At 51.5% G+C, this 16,515-nt stretch overlaps 6 protein-coding genes across 6 annotated transcripts; 2 read left to right on the top strand and 4 right to left on the bottom strand.

Annotated features, from left to right (window-relative positions):
• Positions 1-449: 449 nt before the first annotated feature.
• Positions 450-3,152, bottom strand: PV08_11172 (uncharacterized protein; the record flags this gene model as incomplete). Its single annotated transcript, XM_016385483.1, has 1 exon — positions 450-3,152. The coding sequence occupies one exon, from the start codon at positions 3,150-3,152 to the stop codon at positions 450-452; it is 2,703 nt and encodes a 900-aa protein (XP_016230427.1).
• Positions 3,153-3,547: 395 nt separating this feature from the next.
• On the bottom strand, positions 3,548-4,009 carry PV08_11171 (uncharacterized protein; the record flags this gene model as incomplete). The annotated part of the gene is made up of 1 exon (XM_016385482.1): positions 3,548-4,009. One exon carries the CDS (start codon positions 4,007-4,009, stop codon positions 3,548-3,550), a length of 462 nt encoding a protein of 153 aa, XP_016230426.1.
• A 1,740-nt stretch (positions 4,010-5,749) lies between these two features.
• On the bottom strand, positions 5,750-8,923 carry PV08_11170 (uncharacterized protein; the record flags this gene model as incomplete). The annotated part of the gene is made up of 3 exons (XM_016385481.1): positions 5,750-7,579; positions 7,627-8,058; positions 8,105-8,923. The coding sequence occupies 3 exons, from the start codon at positions 8,921-8,923 to the stop codon at positions 5,750-5,752; spliced, it is 3,081 nt and encodes a 1,026-aa protein (XP_016230425.1).
• A 525-nt stretch (positions 8,924-9,448) lies between these two features.
• Positions 9,449-10,410, top strand: PV08_11169 (histone chaperone asf1; the record flags this gene model as incomplete). The annotated part of the gene is made up of 3 exons (XM_016385480.1): positions 9,449-9,557; positions 9,609-9,957; positions 10,011-10,410. 3 exons carry the CDS (start codon positions 9,449-9,451, stop codon positions 10,408-10,410), a joined length of 858 nt encoding a protein of 285 aa, XP_016230424.1.
• A 591-nt stretch (positions 10,411-11,001) lies between these two features.
• PV08_11168 (uncharacterized protein) lies at positions 11,002-12,777 on the bottom strand (the record flags this gene model as incomplete). The annotated part of the gene is made up of 1 exon (XM_016385479.1): positions 11,002-12,777. One exon carries the CDS (start codon positions 12,775-12,777, stop codon positions 11,002-11,004), a length of 1,776 nt encoding a protein of 591 aa, XP_016230423.1.
• A 367-nt stretch (positions 12,778-13,144) lies between these two features.
• Positions 13,145-15,496, top strand: PV08_11167 (uncharacterized protein; the record flags this gene model as incomplete). Its single annotated transcript, XM_016385478.1, has 2 exons — positions 13,145-13,284; positions 13,336-15,496. 2 exons carry the CDS (start codon positions 13,145-13,147, stop codon positions 15,494-15,496), a joined length of 2,301 nt encoding a protein of 766 aa, XP_016230422.1.
• Positions 15,497-16,515: the final 1,019 nt, after the last annotated feature.

Here is a 16,515-nt window from a genome sequence, read left to right as displayed (position 1 = left end):
ACAAAAACCACATTTAAACGTAATCTGGGCACTCATGGACAATCATCACGAAAAGGTCAGAGTTTGATACAATCATATTCATTGATTGATTGAATGGTGTGTGATAGCTAGACTAAAGGAAAAAGGAGACCAACCAGCCAGCTGACTTCACAAGGAGTCCAGTTCATGCTGTAGGAAGGTTGACAATCCGAAAGAGCAGGTCCCTTAAACCACCCGAAGCATGGAAGAGCCTGTTCTATCTGGATTGTACTTTTTTTTTTTTTGAGTTTCCATTTTTTGTAACAAAATCCACACGCTGGAAAAGAGATTCACTGGCCAATTGGAATATGACCTCGCCTTTTGTTCGGAGAGCAGAGACTTCAACTGCTCAAAGTGGGTTTGCAAACCGGCCTCTAGACCATGAAGAGGAGTCGCGCAGTGCCGCAAGCCCTCAGAGACTGTTTGGTGGCCTAGATGTACCACATGGACCACAGAATGGAAGATCCGGCGCCGGTGAACAGTGGCAGGAGTGGTGCGACTTCCGTGTCGGATGGTTGAGAAGAGCCACTTGGTGTCTTCATCTTGTAGCCTGCGCCACCTTGAGGTCCTCTATGTGCTGGGACATCCTCGTGAGCTTTGGCACGGTTGGACGCAAGATGCGCATAGTACGCTGCCGGGTGCAAGCTGACAGAAGTAGTGCTACGCATGTATTGGTAGCAATGCTCGTAGATCATGTTCTGCAGGGCGTTCGGAGAGTGATTGGCGTCGTCGTAGATGACGCTGTAATGGGTAGGGCGTGAGGTACCCTGCAACGCAATGTGAGAGTACAGATAGAAGTCGAATTCATTCGGACTCGTAACATCTCTCTCAATCAAACAACCAGGAAGGGGATTGCCCTTCGGGTCACTTGCATCCTTTCCAGGGAACGCTCGAACGTGGTGACGCTTGCCAGCAATCACGACGGTGAGGGTACCGGTCCAGTCCTTGTTGTTGTTGCATTCCGTCAGGACCGCCTTGATGTGCGGAACTTCGGTACGAAGCACCTGAATAAACTGGCCCTCCGAGACACCGTCACGGATGTAGTAGACCTGGGATGGAATTGCTCCGCCACCGACTTGGCTCATCCATTCACGGACAAGAGGCTTGAGCATACTCCTCCAGTTGTTCTCAGTGATCATCTCCACGCGACGACCGTTGGTCTGGCATGCAGCTGCATAACGACCAGCGAATCTGTCGAAAGACACAGTGATAGCTGCCATCGACGCCTGCTCGCTTCCGGGGGAAGCATGGGATACGTCGGCACCAATGATCATGGTAGGCTTGTTGAAGCCCTTGAACCCGGACGTGGGATGTGATACTGACTGCGCAGTGGACCCGCCGAGCTTAGCGTTGACCTTCATCAATACGTTGGAGTAGTATTGAGGATTGCCTTTCAAGACCTGCTGGATCTGCATACACTGACTAACGATACCGAAGCGGCAATCCATCGACTTCTTGATACGCAGGTAGTGAAAAGCTTGCTTGTCCTGAAGAAGGAATATCAAGAGCTGAGGTCGACGTTGGAACTTGTTACCTGTCGCCTGGTACAGACCGTTGACTGCCTCGCCGACATCTGCCTTCAGCGGCATGATTACCGGGGGTTGGTTGGCAACCTGACCGCCATGATCACGATAAGCTCGGGTGAAATCCAGAGCAAACTTTTCCAGAGCTGGCTTGTCTGGTTTGAAACGGCCCGGGAAGAAACCGATGCCCCAAGAGACAAGTTCCTGAGGATTGCGGTTCAGGAATCGGCAGCCACGTAGATCCCATCGACCTTTAGTTCCAGGTTGTTGAGTCTTGTTGGCGAACTTCACACCTGGAGCTGGCAGGACTCGAGCATTGGTTTTGATGGGCTCGGGATTGATGCGCAGGCCATAATTCTTGAGGTAAGAATCACCAGCCCAGTCGAGCCAAGCCTTGCCTTCGTTGATAGCCTGTAGGCGAGTGTGAGGCGGGCTGACAGCAAACTTGATCATGTTCGCGGTCTGGACCTCATCAAGCTTCACATTGTAACGTGAGCCAGGAAGAACCTGTAGAAGCTCCATTGGATATTTGACACCCTTCTTTGTCATCTCGACCAAAGGTAGGTTCGGGTACTGTAGAGCGACGTTGTACTTGCGTTGAAAGTACTGGGCAACAGTCAGTTTCTCGCCGGTTGGCTGTTTGGTGACCGGATCCTTCCAGTCAAGTTGCTCCTGATGAGCATTGTGCATGGACAAAGTATGAATCTTCCACTCCTTATTGGGGAACGGGTTGCCCTTGTATTGGGCGATGACCATAACACCCTTGATTCCCTTTCGGACCGTGATGTGGTCAAGGCTCTCCTCTGGAGTTCCGTTGCCACGAGGTGCCAATTTGGCCGTCACCACAGAAGGGTTCTGCATGCCCCATCGCGTAATGATCGTGGCCAGAAGTCCACCAGGCCTCCAAAAGCAAGTATTGGCAACATCGAGATTGATTATCAGTTTCTGACCTTCGGCCAGACGCATTGACTGGTACACGCCACGCCACACTTCGACGCTGCCACCGAGATCGGCACGCTGACCTTGACGTTTGAAGAGTGATCGACGAATCGTGAGGAACTGCGGGTTGGAGTTGGGGCCTTCGCGGAGAAGGTGATCCATGAAATTGATGCACTCAGCGACATCTTGTCCGAACTGAACGCGTCCGTGGAGATATTGTTGGATGAGGCTAATGTCCACCTCTCGGGTCTTCTTGATATGGAGTCTGAAGGTGTTGCGGCCATCTCTGGTCGGACGACCCTCCTCCACGTCAAGGTCGACCATCAAACGGATCTCACTGTGATCACGCAGAGACCAAGCAAGGCGATTGCCATCGTACAACATGGGGGGTCCAGTGGCGTTCTTGCGAGCTTTTGAATTCCAGACCTTGCGTTGAACAGCACGCTTCTCGGTACCGTTTCCGATGGTAACATCGTACTGGTACACCTTTGCAGTCGGGTATTGCGCTACTTGGTATGCATTGACAGCAAGTTGGATAGCCTTGCCAGTATTGTTGTAGCCAGGGCGTTTGGTAAACTCTGTGGGCAGCGCGTACTTTTTCTCATAGTCAGTGCCAGGCGCAGTGACATTGCGGAAGTATGGAACATATGGAACGCTTTTTCTATCTGACATTTTGATGGATAGACGTGGAATTTTGACGGATGAAAGGTTTGGAACACCGTGCGAAAGAGAAGGGGGAAGGGGCTCTTAAGTAGTAGGCAGCTTGACGCTGCATCCCTTTCGGTGGCGAAGCCATTGAAGGGCAGGTAGAACATTACTTGCACCGAGACTCGGAGCAGAGTGACAGCCTACACCGTTCCAGGGCCTTTGTGAAGAAATGCGGTGCAACAAGTAGGGCAAGGATGGAAGTCGGTCAGAATTGTGTGGACGCGGTGGTGAAAGGCTGACGCCAGAAGATGGTGACGGCCCTGAATGGAAGGATGGATGGATGAATGAAAGGGTGAGTGGGTGCATGTGGATCAATGAATGGATGAATCAATGTGCAGAGTGAAACATGGTCTTGTGTGTTAAGCTCGGACAAAGATGTGCAATGTATGTGCAGGCAGAGGCAGCAAGAGCAGTGCACGGGGAACATTGAAGGGCGAATTTTCACTTACCAGCTGATCAATGTTGTAGAATGAAGGAGGAAAGTCGATGTTTCGGAGCTGGTCGGTGTAACGAGACGGTGTGTCCCTCGCCGGGTCTCCGAGAGGAGCTGCCGGTTGACTCGGAGCCGGTCCACCGCCAGATTGGCTGCTTCCACGACTAGCAGCGGGAGGGTTTTGAGGTGCGAATCCGCCTTGAGGAGCGTTGGGCGAAGTACCGTGTCCTGAACCAACGTTCGATGCTGAACCTCGACTGGCTGGACCATCGAAGCCGCCTGCAAAACCGCCTTGGCCAGATCGATCGCCACGACGAGAGCTTGTCTCACTGGACGGACCACCTCTAGTGGCCCTACCAGCGCCTCTCTTTCGCGCCGCGCCGCTCATGGTGGGCAGATGGGAGCGAGAATGGAGGAACCTGTTGTGGCAAAGTTAGATGGCGCTGTTGGATCGATGAAGGAGGAAAGAAGAGCAATGAGGCGTCGGAGCGGAGAAGAGTTAGAAGGTCGGAAGAAGGATGGAAGGAGGGAAGGAAAGAGGAGGCAATGGCCAATAAATGGTGGGAAGGAAGGAAGGAGGAAAGGCAGTGAGATTGCGGACGAGTTGACGCGTGTTTGTTAGTGTTTTCAGGCAGTGGTTGACGGCTTTGTGAGGCAAGAAAGAGCGGTGTCAAAGGACAACGTGAGAGAATGATCAAGGGCTTGATGGGAGAGAGAAAGAGAACTGACTGATATTTTCCCTGTCAATGCAAGACCTTGACGTGATGTGAGAACTGTGACAAAAGTGGTGGATAGAGAGAGATGGAACAGACTGAGTTCTCTGAGATGAGGAGATGGAGATGAGGAAAATACACGAAGATGTAAACAAAGCAGTGAAGCTGAGGATGAAGACGAGGCAGAAACAGCCAAAGGCGGCGAAACGAGAAGCTGGATGTTTGTTGCCAATGGACTCACTCTCAGCGTTGCGAACGGCAGGCGCCGTGCTCAATCGACGGCCGCGGGAAGGTGCCGCCGGCGACCATGTACCTGATGCGATACTTGGATTTGACTGCGGCGTCGTATCAGCCAGACTGCGGGTGAAACTGGACGGTTCATGCCAGTTGCAAAGGAAAAAGGGATCATACAACAACCACAGCGAGCGATGCGACACGTTCAGCCCTGCGACGCGTCTCCCTTGCTCTACTCTCTCCTGCTCGGGGAACCCCGGTCGATATATGCTAGGAGATGAAGGCCAAAGTACGGATTCCTCCCTTCAACACGGATCCCGTTCTCTTCCTCGCGAGACGCACCTTTGGGGAAACATCTGGCGGTGACGAAGAAGCAGCCTGGAATTTTCAATCGGCCACGGGAATATTGACTAGTGCGAGTACAGGACTAACTACAATAGGGTGGTGCAGATTGCGGGGGAGTCAGTGCGATTGGCGAGGCAACTTGCCGCGAGGAGAGAGAAGATACTCTGCAGGATTCCGACTGCGAGTACAGGTGGCGGAATTGCATGAAGCAGACATCCAGATACTCATGATGAATCAGTCACACAAAGAACACCGAGGATTACGCACATTGGTACTGTAGGTACCTAGATCAAGGTATTATTCGGCTGTGATAGTCCCAGTAGGCTTTCTGTCAACAACAAAACTGCCGCCATGACAGCGGTGAGAAAGCTGCTGTACATTACCAAGTCCAAAGCCCTCACCAGGGCCTTTGCGTCCATCTGACTCATGCATGGGTCGTTCTTCAAAGTCCATTTTCGCCAATCCTCATGGCCACCAAATCTTTCTCCAATCATTTTCCCCGGAGATCTGCCCCGGAAGCAGCCATTCGTAAGAAACAAGATGCACTGTAAAGAAAGCATGAATTTCCTGTACTTCGTGGTCGATGCACATCGCCGTGATCTTGGGGAGACTCCGAGGCAGCAAACTGACGTAGAGCATGTACCACAACCCGGTATTTGGACCTCCCACATTTAATGCACTCAAGCAGGCCCAGTATAGTTGTCCACTGGGTCAACACCAAGATTCGTTATAGATCGGGCTGCAGAATATCCCTCTTCAGCAAGCTGTTTAGTATACGCCTCGGCTGCCACCCGAGTTTAAGGATATCGGTATGGAGCTACAACAGAGTCAGTATATTAGAGAGCCATCAACAGGGGTTTAATCCACTCACCACTTCCATATGGCGCCTGAGAAACTCCTGGTGGGGGCATGAAACCTTGTGGCGGCATTGGGGAGGGTTGATGCTGCGGATAGGACTGCCAGCCAGCCGCTGAAACAGGTTGCGGGGGAGGTTGCTGACCAGTAACTGCAGCAGGAGGAGGCAAGTGGATATCTCGGATGAGTTCCACCATCTTGGTTGCATCCAGCCGGGCATCAACATATGTGGAGGCTTTCGGGAGCACGCTGAGGAGATATGTAATTTGAGGAGGCAGTGGAGGAGGAACAGGGAATGCCGGCATACCGGCGGGAGCATTCGTCTGACGTTGCTGCTGTTGATTTATACGACGGCCAGCGGCGCCTTTCAAAGGTGATTCGCCCCGGGCCATCTTGCGTGGGCCAACGTCCTCGAAATCTTCGGGATATGGCCGTTTTGGAGAATTGGTGGTGATTGAATCGATGACCTTCTGGATCGGAGAGTTGACGACATCCGGCATTTCGATAGAAGGTACTACAGATGTCTGAGGTTCTCGGGTCTGTGTCGGAGATATCACGGGATGGACACTAATGGTATCGAAGGTTGCTGTACTGTAGCGGCTGGAGAACAACTTCAAGTCGGGGTCTTCAGGGAACAATTTCCTCATTCTCTCCTCTAGCGACTGAACCTGAGCCAGTTCGCCATATTTGGATTCATAATCATGGAGATAAGCAAACAGCGGCTTCGCTTTGGCCGTGTATACTGTATCATCGTGGGCAAGCAAGCGTTTGACTGTGGTTTCGAACACCGCCCTCGCGTTTGTGACGTCGTTGATCTCGAAGAGATGCTTGACATACTGCAAAGGTAGATACTCGTCCTCGGGAAACAGCTTCATCCCACGGTCGAGGATTTTGGTACCGGCGGGATCGCGATAGCACTGCCACTCGATGCGCGCTGACTCAACGTAAAACTCGCTGGTCAGCTTGCCCCGTTTCCGAGCTTCGCCAAAGACGGTTCGGAACCCACTAGGTCCTTTCTCGCCTGGCAAGCCTTTTCCTTGCACTCTCCGTGTTGCGCGCATCAGTGCAATCCAGACGTGAGAAATGGTACGACTGAGCATATCTGTCTGCGCCTGTGCAGTTTTTCTGATAAGCTCAATCTGACCGTCAACGACGGCTTTCCTTGCCGTGACGTTGGCAGCATTGATTTCGTCCTCTTCGGCTCCGTCGGTGTCGCCATTCGTCGTAGCTGCGGCCTCTGTTCTCTGAATCTCGAGAGCTTCTCTTGCAGCGACCTTCTTGATGAGGTCGTATAGCGCATCCAAAACTCTGTCGTAGGGTTCACGGATTTTTTTCATTCTTTCCCGGGCTCCTGGGTCTGCAGCCTCGTCATTCTGTGTTGAGGACTCGATGCGGTCCGCGAGCTTGAAGGCAAGGAGCGGTGATTCAACGTTGGCAGTGATGCCCTGATTCAAGAGTTTGATACCATCATTTTCTAGGCCGTTCGCAAAGCAGAACTCCACGGCATCATACCACATCTCTGGCCAAAATTGCAAAGCCATCAACGCTTGCTTGTAGGTGAATAGAATTCTGTTTCTGTACAGAGCGAGGTCTTCGTCCTTGATCACGAGGTTATCTTCTTTTTCCCACTCGATCCATTGTCTCCATAAATGGACTTGGTGAAGATATTCGGTATGGCCATCGTACCCGGCTGCCGGCGGCAACCGTGGCCTCGAGGTTCGCTTGAGGTCTTTGGTCAAGTTTTGCAGTTGAGTGTACGCAGTACGTGCCGTCATGTACACGGGCGATTTTTCTTGCAAATATTTTCGACCCTACAATCAGTTAGCACCCAGAGGTAATTGAGACAGGTGTAACGTACGTTGATCTTGCTGAGACCCGTCTCAAAAGCGTCGTATTCCTTCCAGAGAACTGTCGTCGCGGCTGTAGGTACGGCGATTGCTTTTTGGTACGCCTCTCGCAACGTGTCGACTTTCGCGGCGTCTTGCCAACCAGTGCCTCCAATTATACCAGGACCGCTCTTCAGGAAAGTGATGTAATCCTGCCACAGAGGGCCGGAGCTCATGTCCATGCCGATAGTCTTGAGAGCAAAACTGAAGGACTCATTGATGATGTTGTAAGATCTTGTAACATCGCCGGACTGCATGCTGTTACGCCTGCGGATGTAGTTGATGTATAACGTCCAAAGTTGCACGTCGAGAACTTCAAGGAGAGATCGATTGAAAAGAGTCTCCATCGCACGAAGACGATCGTGTTCTTCCTCCCATTTCACGTAAGCGCACCATTGTTCGGCCTGAAAACTGTTAGTTACGAAAGGCAAGATTAGGGATTACACATACAGCTAGAGGAAACACTGTAAGATATTGCTCGTAGATCCGTCGGACATCGTCTTGCTTGTTTCGACTCTTTAGTTCATCAATCAGTTCGAGATATGCAGCTGTATCTCCTCGCGGGTCGTCTTTGATGCGATCCTCGAGAATGCCAATCACATCATGAGCTAGTCGGGACTTGGGTAAAGCTGCACTGACGGTACCATTCACATAAGAACGGGGCGGAGAAGGTTGAACTGGAGCTGGAGTGGCAGGAACAGTCTGAGTAGGTGTAGCAGTCGCAGCACGAGGCGCATCACCGCTTGGGGGAAGAGTGGAAGAAGAAATGTCAGTGAGACTACCAGTGGCCTGGACAGGAACAGGAGTGATTCCATTTTCTTGTTCTGGGGACTGGGAAGTTCTATCAAGGGGATTCGAAGGGGCAGCAGGAGTCGGTGCATCGAAATCCAACCCAACGGCTGGATCATAGAAATCTGCATCATCTTTATCATCCTGGCCCGCCTCCTCTTCGTCTTCTTCGTCATCATCCACTTCAAACCCACCCACAATCCGAGGTTTGGATTGCGACTGCGGAGGCACGGGACTCATCGACTCAGCCATGTTTGGTGTTGCGGCTTGTGAGGAAACTTGGCTGATAGGCTTCATGGAAAGAGGATGTAGAGTAGATTGAGTCGGAGATAAAATTGGGTCAGAGAGATTATCGACAGGAAGTTCTGATGTAGATGGTTGTACGGCTGATTCTGCTTCAGCTGCGTCCGTAGCACCACCAAGACCAGCCTCCTCCGCCGTAGCAGAGGGCGAGAAATGCTCCTGGTCTGAATCCGCCATGAAGATGCTAGTGTGATATTAGAAGGCAGAATGGGGTGAAGGTGACAATAAAGGAGGTCTGCCATAGTCAGTATCGAACTTGTCCGCGGCGTAGTAGAAGGCTAACCAGAGATATTTCCAACGGTTATGTGACGATATGAAACAAGGGTACCATGACTTTTATCCGGTTAAAGAGACACAAAGAGATTCGTTCCAAGGATTACTGGTACAACAAGGTGTTTGGGTTGGTTGTTTTGTCAAATGGATGTGAAATCATCGACAGCGAGAAAAGGCGGCAACCGCAGTTAGCATGATTCACCGTATAAACTACGCTATTGGTCGCTAAAGCACGCGCTAAAACGCGACCCATTTCTCGGGTCGCGACAGTTGATTGAGTGCATGCGCAACTTTCTCTGAGTGCCTCATTCAACTACCGTACTACACGACCGCTCTCAATCCTGTGAAAACCCATTGCTTTTTTGCATCCTCACTCCGTTTTACCCATTGTACTACTGCTATTGTGCTCAGATCCCGGCTTTCGCAACCATGTCTGTGGTGTCGCTGTTGGGCGTCAAGATCTTGAACAACCCTGCGCCATTTACCGCTCCATATGAATTCGAGATCACGTTTGAGTGTCTCGAGCAACTTCGAGAAGGTAATTGGCCTTGCGCTATTCCAGTCTGCAATGGCTGACGCTGCCGACCAGATCTAGAATGGAAACTCACATATGTCGGCTCTGCAACATCGGCCGAACATGATCAAGAACTCGACTCACTTCTCGTTGGACCAATTCCTATCGGCGTGAACAAGTTCATTTTTGAAGCCGATCCGCCAAACCTCACACGACTACCGTCCTCAGAAATCATCGGTGTTACAGTCATCCTTCTTACTTGCTCTTACGATGGCCGGGAATTTGTTCGTGTTGGTTACTACGTCAACAACGAGTACGACAGTGAAGAGTTGAACAATGACCCGCCCGCGAAGCCCATCATTGAGCGTGTAAGACGGAACATTTTAGCTGAGAAGCCCAGAGTCACGCGATTTGCGATCAAATGGTGGGACCACAGTGTATCAAACAATGCTTGCCCCTAGGCTAACACCTCTGCAGGGATTCTGAAGAATCAGCGCCTGCTGAATACCCACCGGATCAGCCCGAAGCTGATACGCTCGACGACGATGGTACAGCATACGGCGCAGAAGAGGCAGAGATGCAAGCCGCGCTAGAGAAAGAGCTCGAGGAGACTGAAATCGCGGCACAAGCCAAGCCAAAAGAAGGCGACCAGGAGATGGCTGAGAATAAGGAAAAGGAGGAAGATGAGGAGAGTGAAGCGGGCAGCGAGGATCTCGAAGAAGAGAGTAGCGAATCTGAGGACGAAGAAGAAGACGAGGAAGGCCCCGAAGTCGAAGACACTGAGATGGCTGATGGGGAGGACAAGGCACCTGCTGCTACTGAGACAAATGGTGAACAGAAAACGGCCGACTCTCAGCCTGAAGTTATGGTTCATTAGACCGTATTCTTTCTTGAACCTCAGCAAGGCGTACGGAGTCGAACAAGATGAGATTTAGGGTGTGATGTGAACATGGTTATGGGACGAAACAGAAGACAAAGTAATGATCGAAGAAGGCACCTTTTCCCCACTGGACGTGTCGATATGAGCTTGAAGACGGGTCATTGAGCTTGTGTTGGATGAATCAACAGTGCCGTGCCTCCCATTAGACTGGCATGGATCATTCATTGCCGACAGAACGAAGAAATGATGTACAGTACATGGGTTTCATCTACAGGTATGAGTCTATTGAATCGTTGAGCCATCCGATGACAGCGCTCGGTATGCCTGCTACAACTTTGGAGAAATGGAACACGAATAGTTAAGCGTGAGAAAAGAAGGATTCATATTGGTACAATAGAGGGAAGAAAGACACTGTTGTTTCCTGTAGTAAACCCGAAGTCACTGACCGAGACCAAGACAAAGCAGGGCAGTCTGCAGTCCGAAAAGTGTCCCGACACTGTCGAATCGGACAAGATATCTTACAGGGCGAGCCAAGGCAGACATGGGTTGCAGGAACAAAAAAGACTTCTTGAATGCAATCTCCCATCTTCATACACCACTGTACACAGCAGTGACATTCCTTCCACATTCAACACGTTGTTCCAGTTGTACTTTTCGTCCCTTTACTTGCACCGAATGCTTCGGCGTGAGATGAAACCGATGTTCTTCCTTACGCCCGGCTTGAATCTCGGCAGCCGAGTCCAAGGGCTTGATGTAAATTGGGTTGGGCACATTGTTTCTCTTGCCCGTACCGAGCTGATAGAATTCATTCCCACCCCACCACAACACGTCCGCGCCCCAGTTCGTGTCGTTCTCGCTGCTCTTATCACTGGCATCAAGGTACGTTACGTTGTCCATGACTGCCGAGACATGCGTCGCCCCTACACTTATCTGAGCCATCCGGATAGGGATGACGGAGTTGGTTCTCTCGTCGTATTCAAAGAGACCACTCAGGGCGGGTACTTTGGTTAAACCGTCTTGGATATGCGTCCATCTGCCGTTGCCCAGTGCGCCTCTGATGCCTGTGCCGCAAGACCACGTGTCGCTTGTGACGCGACCCAAGTTGCGGACCTCGCTGGGGTCCTCAGACGGGCCAACCACACGGGTTGCGTCAATGGTGAAAAAGCTGTTCCGTCCCCCTGCCGAGATGGAAGTCACTTTTGGAACCTGATTCGTGCCCTGGTAATATTTGGAGATGGGGAGGAGAGAAGGGGTGTCAATGTAAGGCGCTTCCGGGTTGTAGTCGAAGCCCAACTGTCCAGAGGAGTTGTCGCCAAAAGCAAATACACGGCCTTCTTTGTCAAGCACCAGAGAATGCGTGTCGCCCGAGGCCAGCTTTGTGATATCAAACCCCTTAAGCGTTGTCAACTCATGGCACATATCGTAAGCGCCTTCGGGTCGGGTGAGCCAAGTCAACCCCGGAACACCGAGCTGACCACGACTAGGGAAGTCTTCGGTACCAGAAGCGGCAGAGAATACACGCCCGGAATTTGTGAGCAGCAGGACGTGCTCAAGACCACCAGAGATGGCTGTCACCTTCTCAAGAGCACCGAGGCCTTTGGGTGTCAATTTTCTGTACGCAATGTCGGAGGTAGTCGTCCAGAACGGGATCCATGACCTCTCACTCATTTTCTTTCCAATTTCTTGGTCTAATTTCGAGACTGGAACGGAGTACACGATGCCATTCTTGCCGAGTCCGATGATGCGGTCTCTTGATAACACAATAGAGCTGAGATTCTTGCCCTTCAACGTAACTGTGGGCTGGACGTTATCCTCTGAGTATCCTTTGCCCCACTGAACGAGATCCCCGTTCTCGAGGACAGCTGCGCCAAAGTCTCGATCTAGTTTAAGATCTCGCAACAAGACATCGTCGAAGAAGGGTATCCTCCGCGGGATTTTGACGTAGGCTTCGTCTGAGTCCGGTGCCACGACTCTGCCGGTGTTTGAACCCCAAGCATAGACTCCTGGGTTCTCCCAACTCTTCTTGACTTGCAGATGCTGTGAGCTGATTAAGTCTCGGATTTCCTCTTTGGACGCTCCCTTTTTCTTCTTCAACTTTTCAATCACGAGTTCTGGAGGTTCCTGCGCTGGGGCTTCGGCTTGGATATGCTTCGGTTGTGAAGCACTATAGACAAGAGCAATGGATGCGACGACGGCGAAGATTGCCGCAGATGGCCTTTTCCATGCTCGATGAGTAGCAGAGTAATTGTGAATATGGTGTCGGGGGTTGTAGAGCTGTACACGAGACCTTGCCTGTGTGATTCTAGATCGTTGGGATCGCGCCAGACTGCGCGCAGCATTTGTATTGAGTTTCGTCGAGACCATGGTGACGATCTGATGGTTCGACAGGGACTAGAATGCTCAATTGAAAACCTCAAGATCACCAGGACCAGATCTTTGAGAAGATGGGTAATTGAAGCCCTCGCTCGTATTCAGAAATCGAGGACGTCATGTCATGCTCATGGTCGACTCCAAGACTGCGGAGGATTCATCAGTCTTGTCAGTGGCCAGAACAATCAGCGGTTGAGCCATCCCCAATCAGTAATTTGACATTTGATGCCCACCATTCGCGCCAGTTCAATGTCCACCGAGCATGCAGGCTGTATGAAGCTGGATGGCAACGAGAAGGTGCTTGTGGGTTTTCTCATGAGCTTTCGAATAGCCTAAGACAGAGCCAGTCTGTCGTAAAACCATGTCCACCGCAGACAATGTTGCGGACAACGAAGATGCCACGCTAGCACAACTTCGAGATGCAGACACGGATCTCGACCTGTTCAGATTGGCCGGGGACATAGATGACTTGCTCTTAGACGCCAGTCTCGATGAGTATCAGTACGTTGATTGCGATTCATTGTTGTATGTTCATCACTAAGTAATAACCAGACAATATCTCGATCAGCTGGACGCAGCACGGAGTCATCTCGACACCCTTCTCGCCGACACGGCCGCGACACTCGACGAGCTGTCCGAGATTTCGGCATCTTTCAAGGCAATTGACACGCAGACCAAGGCCTTCCAGAAGCAATCAGCGAATATTCTCGAGGAACAGCGCAGGAATGACACGATTGCACAAGAGATTGCAGACAACCTGCGTTACTATGAGCCCCTGGAGAAGATCACACGGCGCCTTAATGCTCCTGGCGCGGGTGCTTTCGTCAGAAGCAAGGACTTTTCAGACATGTTGATCACGCTTGATGAGTGCATCGATTACATGCAGACTCATCCCGGCCACAAGGAAGCCGAAACGTATAGGTCCCGGTACAGACTCCTTCTTACTAGAGCACTCACGCTGGTGCGGAACACGTTCATGGCTGGAGTCCGCGAAATTAGCACAGAAGTTGCAGGAAGAATTGCGGCGAAACAGCTCAACGACACCACCATGTCTGCATTGCTGTATACTAAGTTCCGTGTCGGTTCGGCAGAAATGAAAGAGTTGGGGCTGCAAATTCAAAAGCGAGCTGTTCCGCCGGCAGATGCAGAACCTGGTACAGAAGGAGAATATCAGAGTCTGATGAACGAACTACATTCGAGCTTTGCCACCTGCCGAGCACGGCTGATGATACCTCTCGTGCGAAAACGACTTACGGAAATCGGGCAAGCACCGAGCTCAAGAGACCTGGTACAGTTCGCTCGGGCAAGCATAAGCTACATTCGTGGGGTATGTCTTGACGAGTTCGAGCTGTGGTCCGAGTGGTTCCACGGTTATCGGGGACTATACGACTTTCTCGAGTCCCTTTGTGAGCCATTGCATGACCACCTCCGACCACGAATCATTCATGAAAACAAACTTTCGAAGCTATGCTCGCTCGTGACGCTTCTGCAGACGCGTTACTTGCATGACGAGGAAGAGGATGGCCCCGCAGACCCCAATGAACTCGACTTTTCGATTCTCATTCAACCGGCGCTCGAGGATGCACAGACCCGCCTTGTGTTCCGGGCTCAGGCACTTCTCCGCGACGAAATTGAACTCTTCAAACCCCAACCTGAAGACCTGGACTATCCTCGTCGTCGGTCCCCTCCTCCAATACCCACGACTCCTTTATCAGGCAGCCGAAAATCCCGCGAACCTAGAACGCCCTTGCTCAAATCGCCAGAAATCGTTGACGAGGACTCGGGCGAGGAAGGGGCCTTCTCCTGGGCGCTTGCATTTCGTCGCGACGAACTGCGAAATTGCTATCCGACTCTGTCGAAAGCGGTCCGTCTGCTGCACCGAATCTACAAATTGGTCAACTCATCGGTCTTTGACGACCTGGCTCACCAGATAGTCCACCAGACCACTGTCTCACTACACTCGGCATCTGTCCAGATCCGCTCCAAGTCCAGTCCCGCCGATGGTCACCTCTTTCTCCTCCGCCATTTGCTACTTCTCAAGTCGCAAATTGTCGCCTTCGACATTGAATATGTCACGCCAGATGTGAGTTTCGACTTTTCTGGTGTGGCGAGCACCTTTTACGAACTGCGTGAGCGGGGCGGGCTGTTCAACCCGCGAAGCTGGCTGCGCCTTTTCGGTAGTGGTGCGTTGCTTCCGCGCGTCGTCGAGAACATGCTTGACGCCAAGGTGGAATTGGACGGGATGTTGAGGACGGTGATCAACGACTTTACTGCGGGATTTGCCAGCGACATGACGGTGGATTTGCCACGAGACCTCAACAAAGTCAGCACCAAGAACAATACGCTCGAGAACGCAGTCTCGTCAACCAGGAAGCGCGTGGAGAAGGAAATCCCCGTCCTCAGAGCCAAGTTAGAGCAGTACCTCGATGACATGCGGACGCGAGAGACGCTCGTGGCCGCGGTGGAAGATCAAGTCGTGCAAACTTATGAAACATTCTTTGACGGCTATGTCAGTCGTCTCGGCAGTCTTGGGAAGATGAATGGTGCTGGCCCGATCTCGAGAAATGGCAAGGGGCCAGAAAGCGCGGTTTGGGATATTGACGCCTTCTCTGAGTGGGCCGAGGGCGTGTTTAATGTCGCACTGCCGAATGTGGAAGACGATGGAACGAGTCGTCCTGTTAGTAGAAGTTTATCGAGAAGTGATAGTCCGTAGTTGTTCCGTGCATGAATTGTAGATACGAAGTTAATAGTATGACGAGATGCCCATATGATCCGAATGATGTTTGCTGTTTTCAGCCTGCGCCGGCTTGTGACTCTGGTTTACAGCCGAGATTCAATTGGCGATTCACAGTCCAGCTGCATACAAAGGGTGCAGAAAGGACACAATGGCACCGAGAAATTCACAGCAGCTGTGTGAGTAACAATGCCCATTGACATCCTCGGTTGTTCTTCTCTTGTTCTGCCTGGCGCGTCACCAGTGTCTCGGCCTGCCTTTGGTCCCGGTCTTGGATTCACCTTCGTATGCGTTAATCATCAGGCTGCCAGCAAGACACTTCGTTGGTCTCTGCGTCGATGACTCGTAGTAGAGTGACTGTCCCTCCTCTCTGATTGAATTCCTTATCATCAGGAAAGTACTTAAGCTCCTCTCTCTCCCGCCCTCTCCCTTCCGAGATCCTCATACCTTCGATCAACCCAACGATATATATATATATATATCAACTGTCGCCTCAAGACTGTCGGCATCTGGCCTGGTATGTGTGCCCAAAGCATCGACAGCCTTATGCTGACTGGCCTTATCTGTAGCTGTCCGTCCGTTGATTTCCTATGAGGGACACATGGTGTGGAAGGTGGAGTCTTTTCGCTTTCGAATGCTGAAAGCACTCACACCTACGTGGAACGTGGACACTTCCCGACAGCGAACCAGAGCTTCGCAGCGGTTCGAAGAGCTTTCCCTCTGACGTACGAATTGGCTGTTATCAGAAGGACTGAAGGCTCATTCATTCCGTCTTGACAAGACAAAATTGCTGTTGGTAAGAACCTCCCACCAACCCTATCGACTTTCTGCTAATCATCTGATAGCCACTATTCCTCAACCATACCAAGTGTGCACCATTAAATTGCGAGTCGATCCGCGGAACAAGAAACCGGAAGAGGGCACAAAAACAAAGGGGTTTCTTTACCCAGCCAAGTGGCTGCGTCGATTAAATATCCTGTCAAGTGGATTGACAGTTG

Source organism: Exophiala spinifera, assembly GCF_000836115.1.
Source record: "Exophiala spinifera strain CBS 89968 unplaced genomic scaffold supercont1.9, whole genome shotgun sequence".
Classification (NCBI taxonomy): Eukaryota; Fungi; Ascomycota; class Eurotiomycetes; order Chaetothyriales; family Herpotrichiellaceae; genus Exophiala; species Exophiala spinifera.
The sequence above is the reverse complement of the archived record's forward strand: the minus strand, read 5'-3'. Positions and strand labels throughout refer to the sequence as shown.